Genomic DNA, 13,762 nt, shown 5'->3' with positions numbered 1-13,762 from the left:
CAAACTCTTGATTACATTTTCTTTGAAATCATATCGCCACAGGATCTCAAGGTTAAATAATTTTCATTGGCCTTAATTCAAGCTGTTGGATTATTTTAGAGGTGCTTGGATTAATCACAAGCAAGTAATTATACAAAGAGAACAGCAACCTCTAAATTCCTACAGTTGAAAAAGAAGTAAATACAAGTAAATCATATGCTCCTTTCTTTCTCTCTCAGAGACAAAGAGAAGTTCAGTAAGTTCAAATTCAAAAGGCTACTGAGTGGCTGCAGCAGAAAAAAACATCTTTTAGTTCTGTGTGGAAAATATTTCTGTTGTCAATTCCTGACTTACCGAGTGTCTTTATTCCTGTTACTGTCTGCAAAGATAAGCTGTTGTAGGACACAAGCTTGAACTGCAGCCAGTACTCCACACGGACCACCCTGAGGGAAGTAATGGGACACTCCATGAGCAAAACAATTTGCACTGTTTGATACTGGTGAAAATTTTGCAAGCTACATGCTTCCACTCAGGCTTAAGCCATTCTTTCATCTCTCTCCTTCGATCCATGACTTTGTAGTGCTCTCTGTTGCTTTATTTTTTTGCAAGCCAATAAAAATCAGTGTTACTAATTGGTATTGTGTTTCCCACCTATTCTTCCTGAAAATGTCTAGACATCTATAACATCAAAGGAAACTTTTTAAAAAATCTGTTCTGTGATTATGCAAACAAATGAAAGATCACCTGATCCCTACTGAGACACAGCCTACTTAACTCCCAGAGAGAAATAAAATCTGACTGTTTTCCAAAGGCTCCTCTGAGCACTATGCCTCCACTCAAGTTCCCACTTACATCACTGAACAAAGATTTCAGTTTTTTGTATAGCCCTCTGCACCAGGCAGCTATCTCACTGGGGAAGAGAAAGAAAACGAAGGAAGTTTGAACCTTTAAAACGATTAATATTGGGAAAAAATCACAATACCAACAAATATTAACTTTAAACTTTATGGAAAACAAATTTATAGATGTTCTGAAAGACTGTGGGATGGGGTAGCAATGCATTTCCTTCTCCTTGCTTGTTCCCTGCCATCTAGGCCACCTGACCCCACAGCATGAGCAAGACTTGTTCCTATGGATTAACTATATGGCAGAGACAGCTGCACAAGTTGTCCTAAGAAGCAAATGGTATGCCCTTTTCTTTTCTAGAAAACTTCATCCACCATAACTCTCCTTCCCTTGTCACTCAATTCTCTCCCAGGTGCCTTGCATTGTATTATTTACTCAAGTAGTTTGCTGAGGAGATAGAGCAAAGTCATAATTTCTCTGGAACATCTATGAATAAATGGAGCAGGTTATGCAGGACACAAGACTAACATTACAGATACCACAATACCACATATCACGTTGGTAGTACTGGGAATTACTGCAATTTAACAGAAGATTCAACATATTAAATCCCATAGATGCTGTCCCATGTGTCTGTCAGCTCATCCGCCATTCTCAGAAATGAGTTCATTCTTTACATAAGGAAGTCCATTAGTTTAACAGAGGTATTCCCTCAGCCAACACCCCATAGAGGCCAATGTATCAGTGCTAGCTTTGTGTACACAGGTAAAGTAAGAAAAACAATTCAGGTAAGAAAGTATGGACCATCCAGTAGGTTTTCTGGATAGTCTCTGTTCTGATTTTAACCCATGCCAAAGTCTATGCTGTTGTTACTCTTGAGATTAACTCAGGATTGCATTGCTGTCATATGCTATAGTTGCACCCCTAATTTGCTCTTATAGATCATGATCAGGCTACGATGAATCAGTTTAGGATCTGTCAAACTCCCCTCAAAACCCTGGAGGAGAATGAAAAGTGCAGCCAGTGCTGCTCTTTTCAAATAGCAATGTGACTGAAGTGATCAGTTTATTTCTGAGTTTGTCCTAAGTACAGCATCAAGCCTAAGAGAACGGAACCTGCAGGTACATGCAATATGCATAGTATGCAACCTAGAAAATAAAGGTCCTGTAATCAGAAAATAGCTTAGATATCGATACCTTCTATTTTCTCATTTATATTACACACACACTACCTCTCTATAATTACTTACATAATAATGAGTGAAATGTGTGAAATATATTAAGGGAAAAAGCAAGGATTATTTCAATCCACCAGGGAAAGTCTCCCAGTCAAAAAAAAAATTGTAGGAACCATTCTAAATATCTACTTATAGCACCACAGAAACTTAACATAGGAAAGAATCAAACAATTGGTCAGCTGAAAAGAATTTTGGAAGTGAGGACAAATATATTAACTATCTGAAATAAACACATCTAAGCAAAACAGTCTGGTTTACCATTCCTGTTGTGGAATTTACAGCAGGGAATTTACTGGCCAGTAAGTCACTGGAAGTGATGAGACACCCTTCCTCTAGTAGCAGGGTCTGGAAACACCAAAGTAACATTTACTGTGGACCAGTGAACTTTACTGCCATGGTTCCTTTTGGAGTTTAAATGAACATTTAATATCTTTTTTCCACTAGATTTTATTTAAACATAAGCAGCTTTCTTCTGAGACCATGAACCTAATAAAATATTTAACTAGACAAGGTAAGTTAATTAAACATCTTAATGATATTTTTATTAGCCATTGTCCTTTCCCCAAAGCCTCTCTCCCTCTAATTTCTGTATAGTAAATAATAGTCTACTTCTCTCAGGCCACATAAAGATTTTCTGCATCAGCACAGAAGCTTGATGAGTGTTTTGTAAAGAGGAGTCTACTCCTTTCCAAGTCTCTGCTGAAGTTCTCAGATCCTTGCTCTTACAAGAAGAGACCAGGCTGACATTAGTCATGGCACGGTACTTTAACCAGCTCTGGTCACCACAGGGACATGCTGGGGATTTTAGAGTGGGCCACTTGGTAGAAGATGCCTAGGCATTCATGAAAAACTTGGTTTAGGGAGGAGCTGGCATCTTGTGGCTGCAGTCCAGAATTACAGAAACATGACTGCAAAGGAGGTGGTCCCAACACCAGTCCAGTGCCCCAGTCCCAGGGACACTGCAAGGGCATTTTTTTCCTTTTGCTTTAGGAATGAGCCTCATCATGTGACCCTTATATCTTTACGATGCAAAAATCTTCTGATTTCTCAGGCACAGCACACAATTCTTGCTATGTCCCCCCATTCTGAAACTTATCAAGCTCCATCTTAAACTTGTTAACCATTACCCTTATATATCCTGTTTCTCTTAAACTCCACCCTTGATTTCTGCCCTTTTATTCTTTTATCACCACTAGCTGAAGAAGCTTGTCTTCCTCCCTACAAATAACTCCTCATCACACACACGCGCGCGCACACACTTTCTATAGCTACTTTAAGTTTCCCTCGGAAATATTCCATCCATCTCAAGTCTCTGAACAAGACTTGACAAGGTGACATCATCCAGTGGTAACAAGAGAAGTTAAAGAAAGACAAGAGTCTTTTTTTTACTGCTGAAACACACAGCCTTTGTAAACTCAGTGTAAAAAGCAAAGATCACTTTAAGAAAGTAATTTACAGTACCTTTTTTTGTACAATGCCATATTTTAACTGTGGTATGTTATTAAATGTGAAACTCTGTATTTTCCATTCTTCACTGAAGCAACAAAGACTAGAGCCAAACAAAAGATTTTTTAATTCCTATAAAAAAAAAGAAAGAAAAAAGTTCTCATTTTAAAAACAAATCCAAAACACAGGTATATTTACTTGCAGTAATTTCTAGAAAAGAAAGGAGGAGTGTGGAAGGGTAATGACTAACTTACTATAAACGCCCTTTTCTGTTTTACACATACTGTAAATAGCAACACTCAAATGAAAAGGAGCAATTTTTTCCTTTTCCTGCAATATTCCTTCAACTCATAACGCTGTGTGACGCTCAGCATAGGAAACTCTTTATACAGTTTGTCTGGGGCACAGTTTCCCAGGAAAGCATTACAGAATATTGCCTTAAATTGAACAGTTAGAAGATCAACATCTACTGATGGTTACATTAGGGAAAAAAGGACCCTGCTTGACACAGCATGGAGAAACCTGGTTTTTCAGCCTGGTTTGCCTGTCAAAGTTGGTGGTATGAGATAAATGTTACTCCAATGTCTGACTGTTGTATGTTGGACAGTATATCAGCATATGCCAAATTCAGACCTTGGCCCTGAACAACTGCAGACTACTATAATTCAGGAATAGCTGAAGAAATTGCATTCATGCTAAAGAAAAGCTGAGTAAATAAGAACAGACTGCTCAGTGTTTGTATAGTTACTCAGACCTCTTTGATCTAGAAATAAAATTGAAAGACACCATTATCTTTTCTCTGTTTTTTTTTCCCTCTGAATGGGAAGGAAAATATTAAAAGTATTTAACAGTTCCATCTCTGCTCAAATAAGGAAGATAAGCAACAGAGAAACAGTGATATGAGAATAATAAACCTATCTTAAACCACTGTCAATTTAAAGGACTGAACAATAAGCACATGAATCAATGACTACAATTAAAATATTACAAGCTTCGTTAATTAAAGCTATTATCCGTGCTTCAAGTGGGCTGATGCATTCTAACACATTCTCCTGGTATCCTTCTGAATTTTGGACAGGCATCCCTACATTACATTTTCACCTGAATACCAAATAAGGAATATACTCAGGAATTAATACAGCACATGTTTCAATCACACAAACATGCAACACAGAGAAATCCATTGCAGTTTTGGCTAACTTGATTGAAGTAACATTCTCACACATATATTTGTATGAACCATCATAGTTAGTCTTACTTTCGCAAGAGAAATATCAATTGCCTTTGATACGACTTGAAGCATGTACAGTGTTGCAAGATCTGCATTCTTACTAACTTCACCAGTTGTTTCTTCATCCTCAACATCAACTGAAAGAAAAGAAAAAATCATATCGTATGTTGGCTGAAAAAAGTTGCTTCCCCCAGCAGGCTCAATGCCAGGGAGTGATCAATATAGCAATCAAGACTTCCTTGTCATCCATCTTTATAAAAAAGAAAATACAGCTTTAGCCAGAAAGGACAGATAAAAAATACATGAGCCAGTGGTTTTTTTGGTTAATTCTTAATTACTCCTTTACACAGTCTTACCCAAGAAGTTAATAGCAAATGCAGTTACTCTGAATCAACTAAGAGTTAGAAAAGAAGCAACTCATGTATTTGGTTACAGGTGCTCTGAAGAATATGGCATAAGTCAAACTGGAGCTTGACATAACTTACCTAATTCTAGGACATCTTTCATCTGGTCTTCTTTATAACAAGTGGATGTTGGAGACTTCCTACATTAAAATTAATGAAAAAATGAATGACCAAATGTCCATTTTTAGTGAGAAAAGTTGTTTAAATAAACAAGAAGAAATATGGAGTGTGCCCACACAAAGATAAAAAAATTTTCTGTGCATGTATATATATGTATGTATATGTATGTGTATGTGTATATATGTATATATACATACACACACAGGCGAGACATAATAAAAGGCGCAGATAGATAAAAGAACATACTCAGTGGCTTTCACCTTTAGCTTTTAAAAGGTTCTATACAAAGGAGATCCGCCTCACTAACATTTTTGTATAAAGAAATAAATGGTGTTAGAGCAAAAACACTTTCAGTGGAAGAAAGCTAAGGTTCAGGAGTTCATGAGGAAAAGTAGCCAGTACAGAGCACTACACTTGCAATTGATTCAAGATTTCAGTTCTGCTTCAACACCAGTTTCATTTCATTTGTGTGGTTTCAATTTATGTCAGGTCCTGCAAGCTCATATACAGGGGTAGACTTTATACTGCCCTGAACTTCAGGTGAGGATATTCATGTGTATGTGACTGTCTCTGAGTTCAAAACATGAGGACAGAAAAGAAAATTTACATTCCTGATGGGGATCAGGATGAGATTCAAGTTAGTCATTAAACTACTTGAAATATGCAAATAATATAAGTGGAAATAGGTGTTAGACTGTCTTCCTTTACCAGGGTAATTTTTTAATCCACTAATAGGGAGCAGTTGTTCAACTGCCCTTGTGATTTAACTGTTTATTACATAAACAACAGGTTAAAGATTCATATAAACAACTACGAAAAGGACTAAGTATTTATATTTGTCTGTGAAGTCAGAACTTAAAAATAGAATGTTAGATTTTCAGAGATGAGATGAATTTAGGCTTCCTGTTGAATTTGTACCAAAATGAATTCAGAAGGAAAAGTTTCAAATAACTACTGTAAAAAGATTTATTTTTTTTTTTTCAATATTGCATCATTGTCCTTTGCTTTGGAAAAAAGGTATTGCACTGCAGTCCTTTCAAAAATAGTATGGAATAATTTGCTCAGAAACATTGTATGCATGGTATTATTATAGCAACAACTGCTGTCATATCAAATATTTTCCATTAACTTAATTTCCTTTTTCACTGTGTGAAAGATGAATAAAAACAGAGCAGACATATCACACTCAGGACTTTCTCAGTTTAAAAGCATTTTGGCACCTTTCTCACTGATAATCTTCGACACTGTAAGAAAATAAACATTTCTCTTTTTCTCTCTAAACAAGTTAAAGGATTTACACAATGAAATGCAGATGGCCATAATTCTGAAAAGACAGAATGGCAAAGAATCACCCATGTTACTAGGGATTTGAGGGAAAAAGGAATAGGATGCCCAGCAGGCCAACATAAACAAGAGTATTGAGAGCAAATTTTACTGAGCTCTCATCTAACAGTACTTTTAATGTGATACAGAGTTTAATATAGTTGACTGTGCTAAATTTTAAATTGCAATTAGATCTCCCCTTGCTTTTTGCCAATGAATTTCAGCTAAGATTTCCTTCTGCTAGCTACTTGCTAGTATTTTTCATCTCTCCTAGTGAGGGAAAGAGTCTCAATGACACTAAATTTGCCAATAAAATGTTTTTCCGACCAATACTCATGTCACCTAACTGCACTTAGACATAACCACAGTCCACATTTTTATTTTGTCTGAGATTGCACACTATTGTCTCTTGTTTCCTAGAGCATAATGTATTTCTTCCTAGGTAAACCTAGTTTTGCAAAACCAGAGCTCTTTACACGTAAGAATGCAGTATTACAGGTTACAGCATCCTATCCATCCTCAGTTGCTGCTTCAGAAGAGCTTGGGTCTCCTATAGGTACTGTATCATATCTCCTGGGTTCATTAGGTATCTTGGATACCTTAGAGTCTCAAATAGCACTATATGCCTTTGTTTAGGTACATAGATCACTCCCTGCATCAAATTAGCACCCTTGTTTCATTATTGTTCCAAACACTTCTCTTTGGTAGTGTTTGATCTGAAAAGATCTATAAATGAAAATAAAGTCAACTATCGTACAATTCATGTATAGCTCACCCGGCACCAGATTTTGTAACATTATTGCTTTCTGTAAGTCTATAAGATCTTGGTTCTACACTCATTCCAGGAAGAACCAAGCCCAGGATGCAAAGTGCTTTGAATTCTCAAGGCACAAGGAAATTCCCATCAAGCTGAGGAAAGTGCTAACATCAAAGATTGATGTAGGGTGTTTTCTGGTTAAGTGGGGCATTTTTGCAGGTGTAGGTTCTATCCTTAAGGGGAACTTGTTTTTCTCAAAACATTAGCAGGACATTTATTGCAATTTCCATTTCAGCAGATGGTTACCGTTCCAGGAAAATTTATTGTACAAGTAAAACCATACAGTTAGAATACTGAGGAAGGGGGAAGTCATCTGTCATGGCAGAAAAATGGGACAGGAAGAAAATACGTTTCATTATAAACATACTATACAGTACTTTCTCTAAATATTTGAACATTCCTGTCTGATCTTCATGCATTGCAGAAATCTAAATTTACACAGAATAGCTGAACTCGCAGAGAAGGCACTTCTAGGCACAATAATGTATGTACATTCCCCTATTTCCTATTTACACTACCATATACAAGAGGTCAGACAAACAAAGGGGCTTAAAAAATAAACACTGATGATCAGTGGCTTTAAAATGACTGTGTTGGGAAAACTTATTTTCACTGCCTGATTACAACAGCTTTTCTACTGGACATATATCTTTTCTGCATAACAATTTAATGTCCGAATCATGCCTAGAAGTCGCAATTCAATCCTTTGGCCTTGTGCTGTTATGCCACATACAGACATCCATGACATTCTTGTTACAGTAAGATCTGTAGAGTAGGTAAGAAAAAAAAAATGTTACTATTAGCAAAAGGGTAAATAAGGCCATTATATGCAATGCACTTGCCACTGCTTTGGGGCAAAGTTATAAAACCAGAATTATTAAAAACAATTGTAAAGATGCAAAGGAAATTATCATAATCAGTATCAGGCAATACCTTTTTGTGGAAAAAAAGACCTTGTTGAGAAGATTTAACACAAATTCTGATATGCTTGCAAATCTAGCTGACAGAGGTGACAGAGCTCATGCACTTAATTTCTCCGAAATTCCTTTCTAAGTTAAGACCTGCATCTGATTTGATTGGCACATTAACAGTACGAAAAATTAATTCATGAACAGATAGCTCGTTGACAGATATAAAAAAAGGAAATGAAAAACTTGGCATTGAAAGAATCATTTCTAATAAGCTCACACATGAATCTGTGTTTGTCCTGCTGAATTTTATTATCTGTAGTGACAATTCAGGAGAAAATTACGTCTTTGCTGAGAAGGTTTGCATATGAAAAAAATACAATGATGATCATGGGTTGAGCTACAATATGGTTTGAACTGCATGATGAGTTGGGCTCACCTGAACAGAATGCTTTCTCGTAGGCAATGAATGAATATGAATGGTAACCAGATGTAGTATAATAAAAGTGTAGGTCCTTTATTCATACTGTACTCTATCAATGATTTTTTGGTGCAATGCCCCCACACTGGAATTTTCAAGGAGCAGAGTACCACTCATGGGAACTGATCGTTACATTCAGCAACTCAAAACAGTTACCAGCAAAATAAACAGTATAAAAAGTATCAGTAAAATAAAACAGGGAGATAAAATTCCATTAAAGACACTTACAGGACAGCAGCTAAGATACACTATAAAAAGCATTGAGAAGGGTTCCCAGGCTTCAACACTCAATCAGTTTACATCCATGGAGGTGAATACAACCCTCCGTTCTGTCTGTCATAAGGAAGTACCCACTCTGTCTGGTTTTGGCTCTCAATTTTCAGGCCATTTATTTTTAAGGTTGTGGAATTTTCGTGGCCTTACACTTCCTGTCAGAAACCTCAGATTTTCAACAGATCAAATCACTGTAACCTGACAGATTTTAGCAAAATAAATTATCTCCCTGAAAGCTAATATCAAGTGTTAAATTGGAAGAAGACAAAAGCTTGCAATGAGAAGTGGGGTAGTTCTCTTATTTTATTATTAAAAAAGGTGAATACAGGTAACAGCCTATTGGTGAGCACACATACTGCAGAGAGAGATTTCACCTCCTGGTAAAGTAATCTGAGGGAGAGTGACAGGGAAGAGCAAAATTTCCTTGTGCTACCTGCAAACAACTGATTGTTTTTAAGGAGCAGGTAACTTCTTATACTGCTTCCTACTGTGCTCCCCCCAATGCTTGTATGTAGATACAGTGGAAGGAAATGGTATGAATCTGTACTAGTGAAACAGGTTGTATACTGCCTGTTCTTGCTTTACATTTGAGAAGATCTAAAGTCCCTCTATGTTTACATGAACAAGGCAAATTCTCAATTGAGTGAATGCATTTTAGGCAATGGGCTGGACCTTTCCAGTTTTATATCCTTTCCAAAAATAAAGAAATGATATGAAAACCATTTGTCATTTCCAGTAATTGCAAAGTACTTCTTCCTATGGAGTGCTGGAAAAATACTAAAAGGGCAAATGGCAGCACACACAGATGTTATGTTGAAGGCTCTGATGCCATAAATCCATGGGCAGAAGGCAGAAGTCACAAGAGTTTATTACTTTTATTTTAGGTTCTTTTTTCCGGTTAAAGCATTATGTTATAAAAAAGGTGTTATGCAACTCCAGACGCTTGAAGATTTTCACTACTGAGTGATTTGGCAACCACAATCTCTCTCTCTTTTTGTATATGGTCTAGTTAAATCCATATTCCCCAAAGGTAACACTGTTTTGTTTGACAGTCATTTTTCTGATTGCCAACTGCAAGAGTCAAATAAAGACTTACTCCCCGGCTTACTCCAGGAGGGTTTGGTTAGTCTCTAAGGGAAGGTGCCAACTGCACTATTCTTACTGTGCTTCCTGCCTACAAAGCCACAACGAAGCATTGACGAAAGCTTGAAATGATGTCATGTGCTTCTTCGTGTGGCTTCCGGATGATGCTTGGTGCTACGCACAGATCACAGACAGACAAAGATGGAAGGAAACATGCAAAGGTAGTTTACTATTAGGCTGCTCTAACTCTGCATTCCTTTTCATTCTTTTATCTGAAATGTTGCACTCTGACTAAACTCCTATTTCCTAAAAATGTCACCATTGCCAAATATATCCTCTTCCTCTCATAGTGGGAAAAAATTAATGAATTCCTCAGACATTGCTCATACACACTGCATGTCACTGAGTGTGCTGGCATACACTGAAATCAGTTGGGCTTTTCTCACTGATTTTAACAGGTTCTAGTTTATAAAAATATGGCCAACTGAGCTTGGACAATAGACTATTCTGAGTTCACAGAGTAAGCTATCAAAGTGATAATTACATTTAGGAACTGCTCAACACCTCACAGGTTCAAAACTTTATTATTTACCAAAATATCAGATACTATTTTAGACAAATCTATCTCATCTGACATACTGGTTCTACATATAACAGTAAAATATTGCATTCATTAGGTTAACAGTACAGAATTCATTATTCGTAGAAAGCCTATTTTTACATCAAAATGCAGAGTAAAAAAGACTGTAGCCAATCATAACGAGTGAATAATGTACATTACATAACTTTGCTGGAATTATTTTTCCTTTGATTTGGAATTTCAATTTTATTTTTAAAATACCATTAAAAATGGAATGTTGATTAGTATTCTTTATGAAATCTGACTTCCATGTATTAACCTTCATTAGGCACTGTATTTTCCTGTTTCAGTGATAGTCCATATTTACAAGAGGGCAGCTGTTTCAGCTCTCTTACCTTTGTCACAAGTTCAGAATCACAGAATACCTGAGGTCAGAAGGGACTTCTGGAGCTCACCTAGTCCAACCCTCTGCTCAGATCAGGTTCACCTACAGCAAGCTGCTCAAGGCCATGTCCAAGTCATATTTTGAATAGCTCCAAGGATGGAGACACCATAGACTCCCTGAGCAACCTGTTCCAGCACTTTCACCTTCACAGGAAAAAATTCCTTGATCACCTGTGTCAGGAAGTTAACATCAGTGTAGTCCAGAAACCTCCTGGATTGCTCGCACTCTGCTTTGTTGCTTATGCTGAGAGAGGGAACATCAAATCCTGGTCTAGACTTGCTCAGAAACTCATGGCCAACATGCTCTGCTAATGTTCTAATGTAAATCAACACAGCTTGTGGCCAGGAATGATGCAGGTTAAAAATGTGTGAGAGAATCCTGGCAGTTTTAGGCATCCAGTCATGTATAACTGACAGGTATAGGATTGGTCCTTATATAAAAAATAAGCCTATTTATCCCTTTTAATAGCAGAAAGTGTGAATGATCATAACACTTCCAAAATACTATTTTGAAAGTCTCTGATATATAAAAGAATACAAAAAACCTGCATATATTTCTAAAGGACTTAAAGGATTTCTTTGCAGAAGATCAGTATTTTCTTTTCCTCTAAAGATCTCCTAGCTCCATAAAAATGAATTTTCAGGGACTTTTTCTTGGAACGTATGAAAGTGAAAAGGCAGGAATTTTCAGTAACACAATGGGTCCAACTGTACTGGTCTCCATTCAGGATGAAGAAAGCCATAGGTGGTTCAGAAAGCAAAGTAAAGCCATTCACTCCTTGTCAGTCTTACATAGAAATGCAGAGAGTTGAAGGGAGGTACCATTCTATAGGAACAGTTATTGCCTTACCACAGAAGATCAGACTGACTTCATAACTATATTATAAAAGCCATTTTGGAGGAAAACAGACCAAAACACTGAGGAGATATTTTGCATTCAGTGTTCTTGAAACTTGAAGTAAGAAGGCATATGCCTGTGACAAATTGCATTGACAAATGTGCTAATGTGATTTCATAATGCTGAGAATCATGCCATGAGCAGCAGGTGACTGTTCTTACCCTGTATTAGTGAGAGTCACAGTTAGTGACAAAGTTAGAACAGTCCTTAAATACAGATTAATAAAATCTAACAGAAGAACAAGAGCAAAATTTCAGAGCAGGAAAGATAAAAATACAAGAGATGATACAAGTTTTAGAAAAAATAAAAATGACTAAAGGTACATGAAAAATATTTAGAAGTATTTTAACAGAGGCAATTATGTAGCAAGGAACAGAAAGATCAGTCAAAAATCAACTTCAGCTACGAGTTAACAGGGCAGAAAAAAAGCAAATGCAAGGTGAATATAAGGAAAAAATTCTTAAGACTAAGGACTGCTTAGACCCTGGCATATATTCTCAGGGGAGAGGTGTCACTTGAGTCATTTTAAGACTGGACTAGACAAAACCCTGGAAAAAGTATTACAGCAAATATATATATAGTAATGAATAATCTGCCATAGAAACAAATGACCTTAAAAGGTCTCTTCCATCTGTAATTTCTAAGATTCTGTGAAATATGAGTAATGTTCCACTAAGGAACTTGGTATCTATGGCAATTCACTAACCCTACCCTATTTGTGTTAGAATGTCGAGCACTGCTAGAAGGCGGCTTATTACCAAATAATGAGCGATATTTGGGTAACTACTGAAGAGTGCCCAGCTAAGGTGAACTCTGTTGAGAGACTATTGCAGGAAGATAAATCCTGGCTTTGAAATCACTGGCACTTGCTTTTGTGGTGGTGGAGATGAAGTGCATCAATGATACTTAGGTTTTGGTTGGAAAAGGCATCCTAAGCCAAGCTACACAGTCATAAAACAGTCCCTGCTGTCTGAAATATCCATCTGTACTGGCAGACTTCTGAAAGGAAACCACTAGCTCACATTCAGTTTGTAGCCAAGGCTGATGGCAAAGGAGAGTACGGCAGAGGCAATAAGAACTACTGGATAAGTAGGGTGATCATTCACAATGAAATGATGAGTGGAGAAACAGTTATCTTCCTTGCTCCTGAAACTGTATTATAGATTCCTGCATTTGGACAGTGGGATTCACTACTATATCCTTTTGTTCAATAGTAGCAGGAGGAAATTTTTGTTCTGATGTAATGATAATTTCCATTTCTTTTTGCCTTTCTGATAGCCATTCCCTTTTAGTTTCTATGAACTGGTAAGATATACTTAACTTTAGGTCCTGATTGCTAAGCCCTTTTGTTCCTTTGGGTATTCGATTCCAGTTTTACATTTTTTTCTTCTTTCATTGGTCTGATTCTAGTTTCTATGCTGTTTTTCTTGGAAATGGAGGTGGGAGAGTGGTTGGCTTTATACATGAAAACTACAAGTTAAAACATGGCAATATCTTCTTCTTCTTCTTAACTACCAGAAGTGAAACTGAGGTCTACAGATACTGTCTGTCCATCTAACTCAGCATAAGGTGGTTCCACTATACTGCAGAACTGCCCAGTCAGAATGCAGCTGGTCAGCTCAGATTCTCTCATTTAGAAACTATTCAGCTGAGAACTGCAGCGTTTCTAGATCACTATCACACCTTACATTG

At 36.9% G+C, this 13,762-nt stretch overlaps 1 protein-coding gene across 1 annotated transcript in view; it reads right to left on the bottom strand.

Annotated features, from left to right (window-relative positions):
- Positions 1-13,762, bottom strand: part of MINDY4 (MINDY lysine 48 deubiquitinase 4) — an 82,830-nt gene that overhangs the window by 49,743 nt on the left and 19,325 nt on the right. Inside the window, exons 6-9 of the mRNA XM_026841611.1 lie at positions 5,225-5,283; positions 4,767-4,876; positions 3,524-3,640; positions 334-422 (exon numbers count right to left, since the gene is read on the bottom strand). Coding sequence (XP_026697412.1) covers positions 334-422; positions 3,524-3,640; positions 4,767-4,876; positions 5,225-5,283 — 375 coding nt within the window. The remainder of the gene's footprint in view (positions 1-333; positions 423-3,523; positions 3,641-4,766; positions 4,877-5,224; positions 5,284-13,762) is intronic.

This window comes from Athene cunicularia (genome assembly GCF_003259725.1).
Source record: "Athene cunicularia isolate RWA chromosome 2 unlocalized genomic scaffold, athCun1 chr2_part1, whole genome shotgun sequence".
Classification (NCBI taxonomy): Eukaryota; Metazoa; Chordata; class Aves; order Strigiformes; family Strigidae; genus Athene; species Athene cunicularia.
The sequence above is the reverse complement of the archived record's forward strand: the minus strand, read 5'-3'. Positions and strand labels throughout refer to the sequence as shown.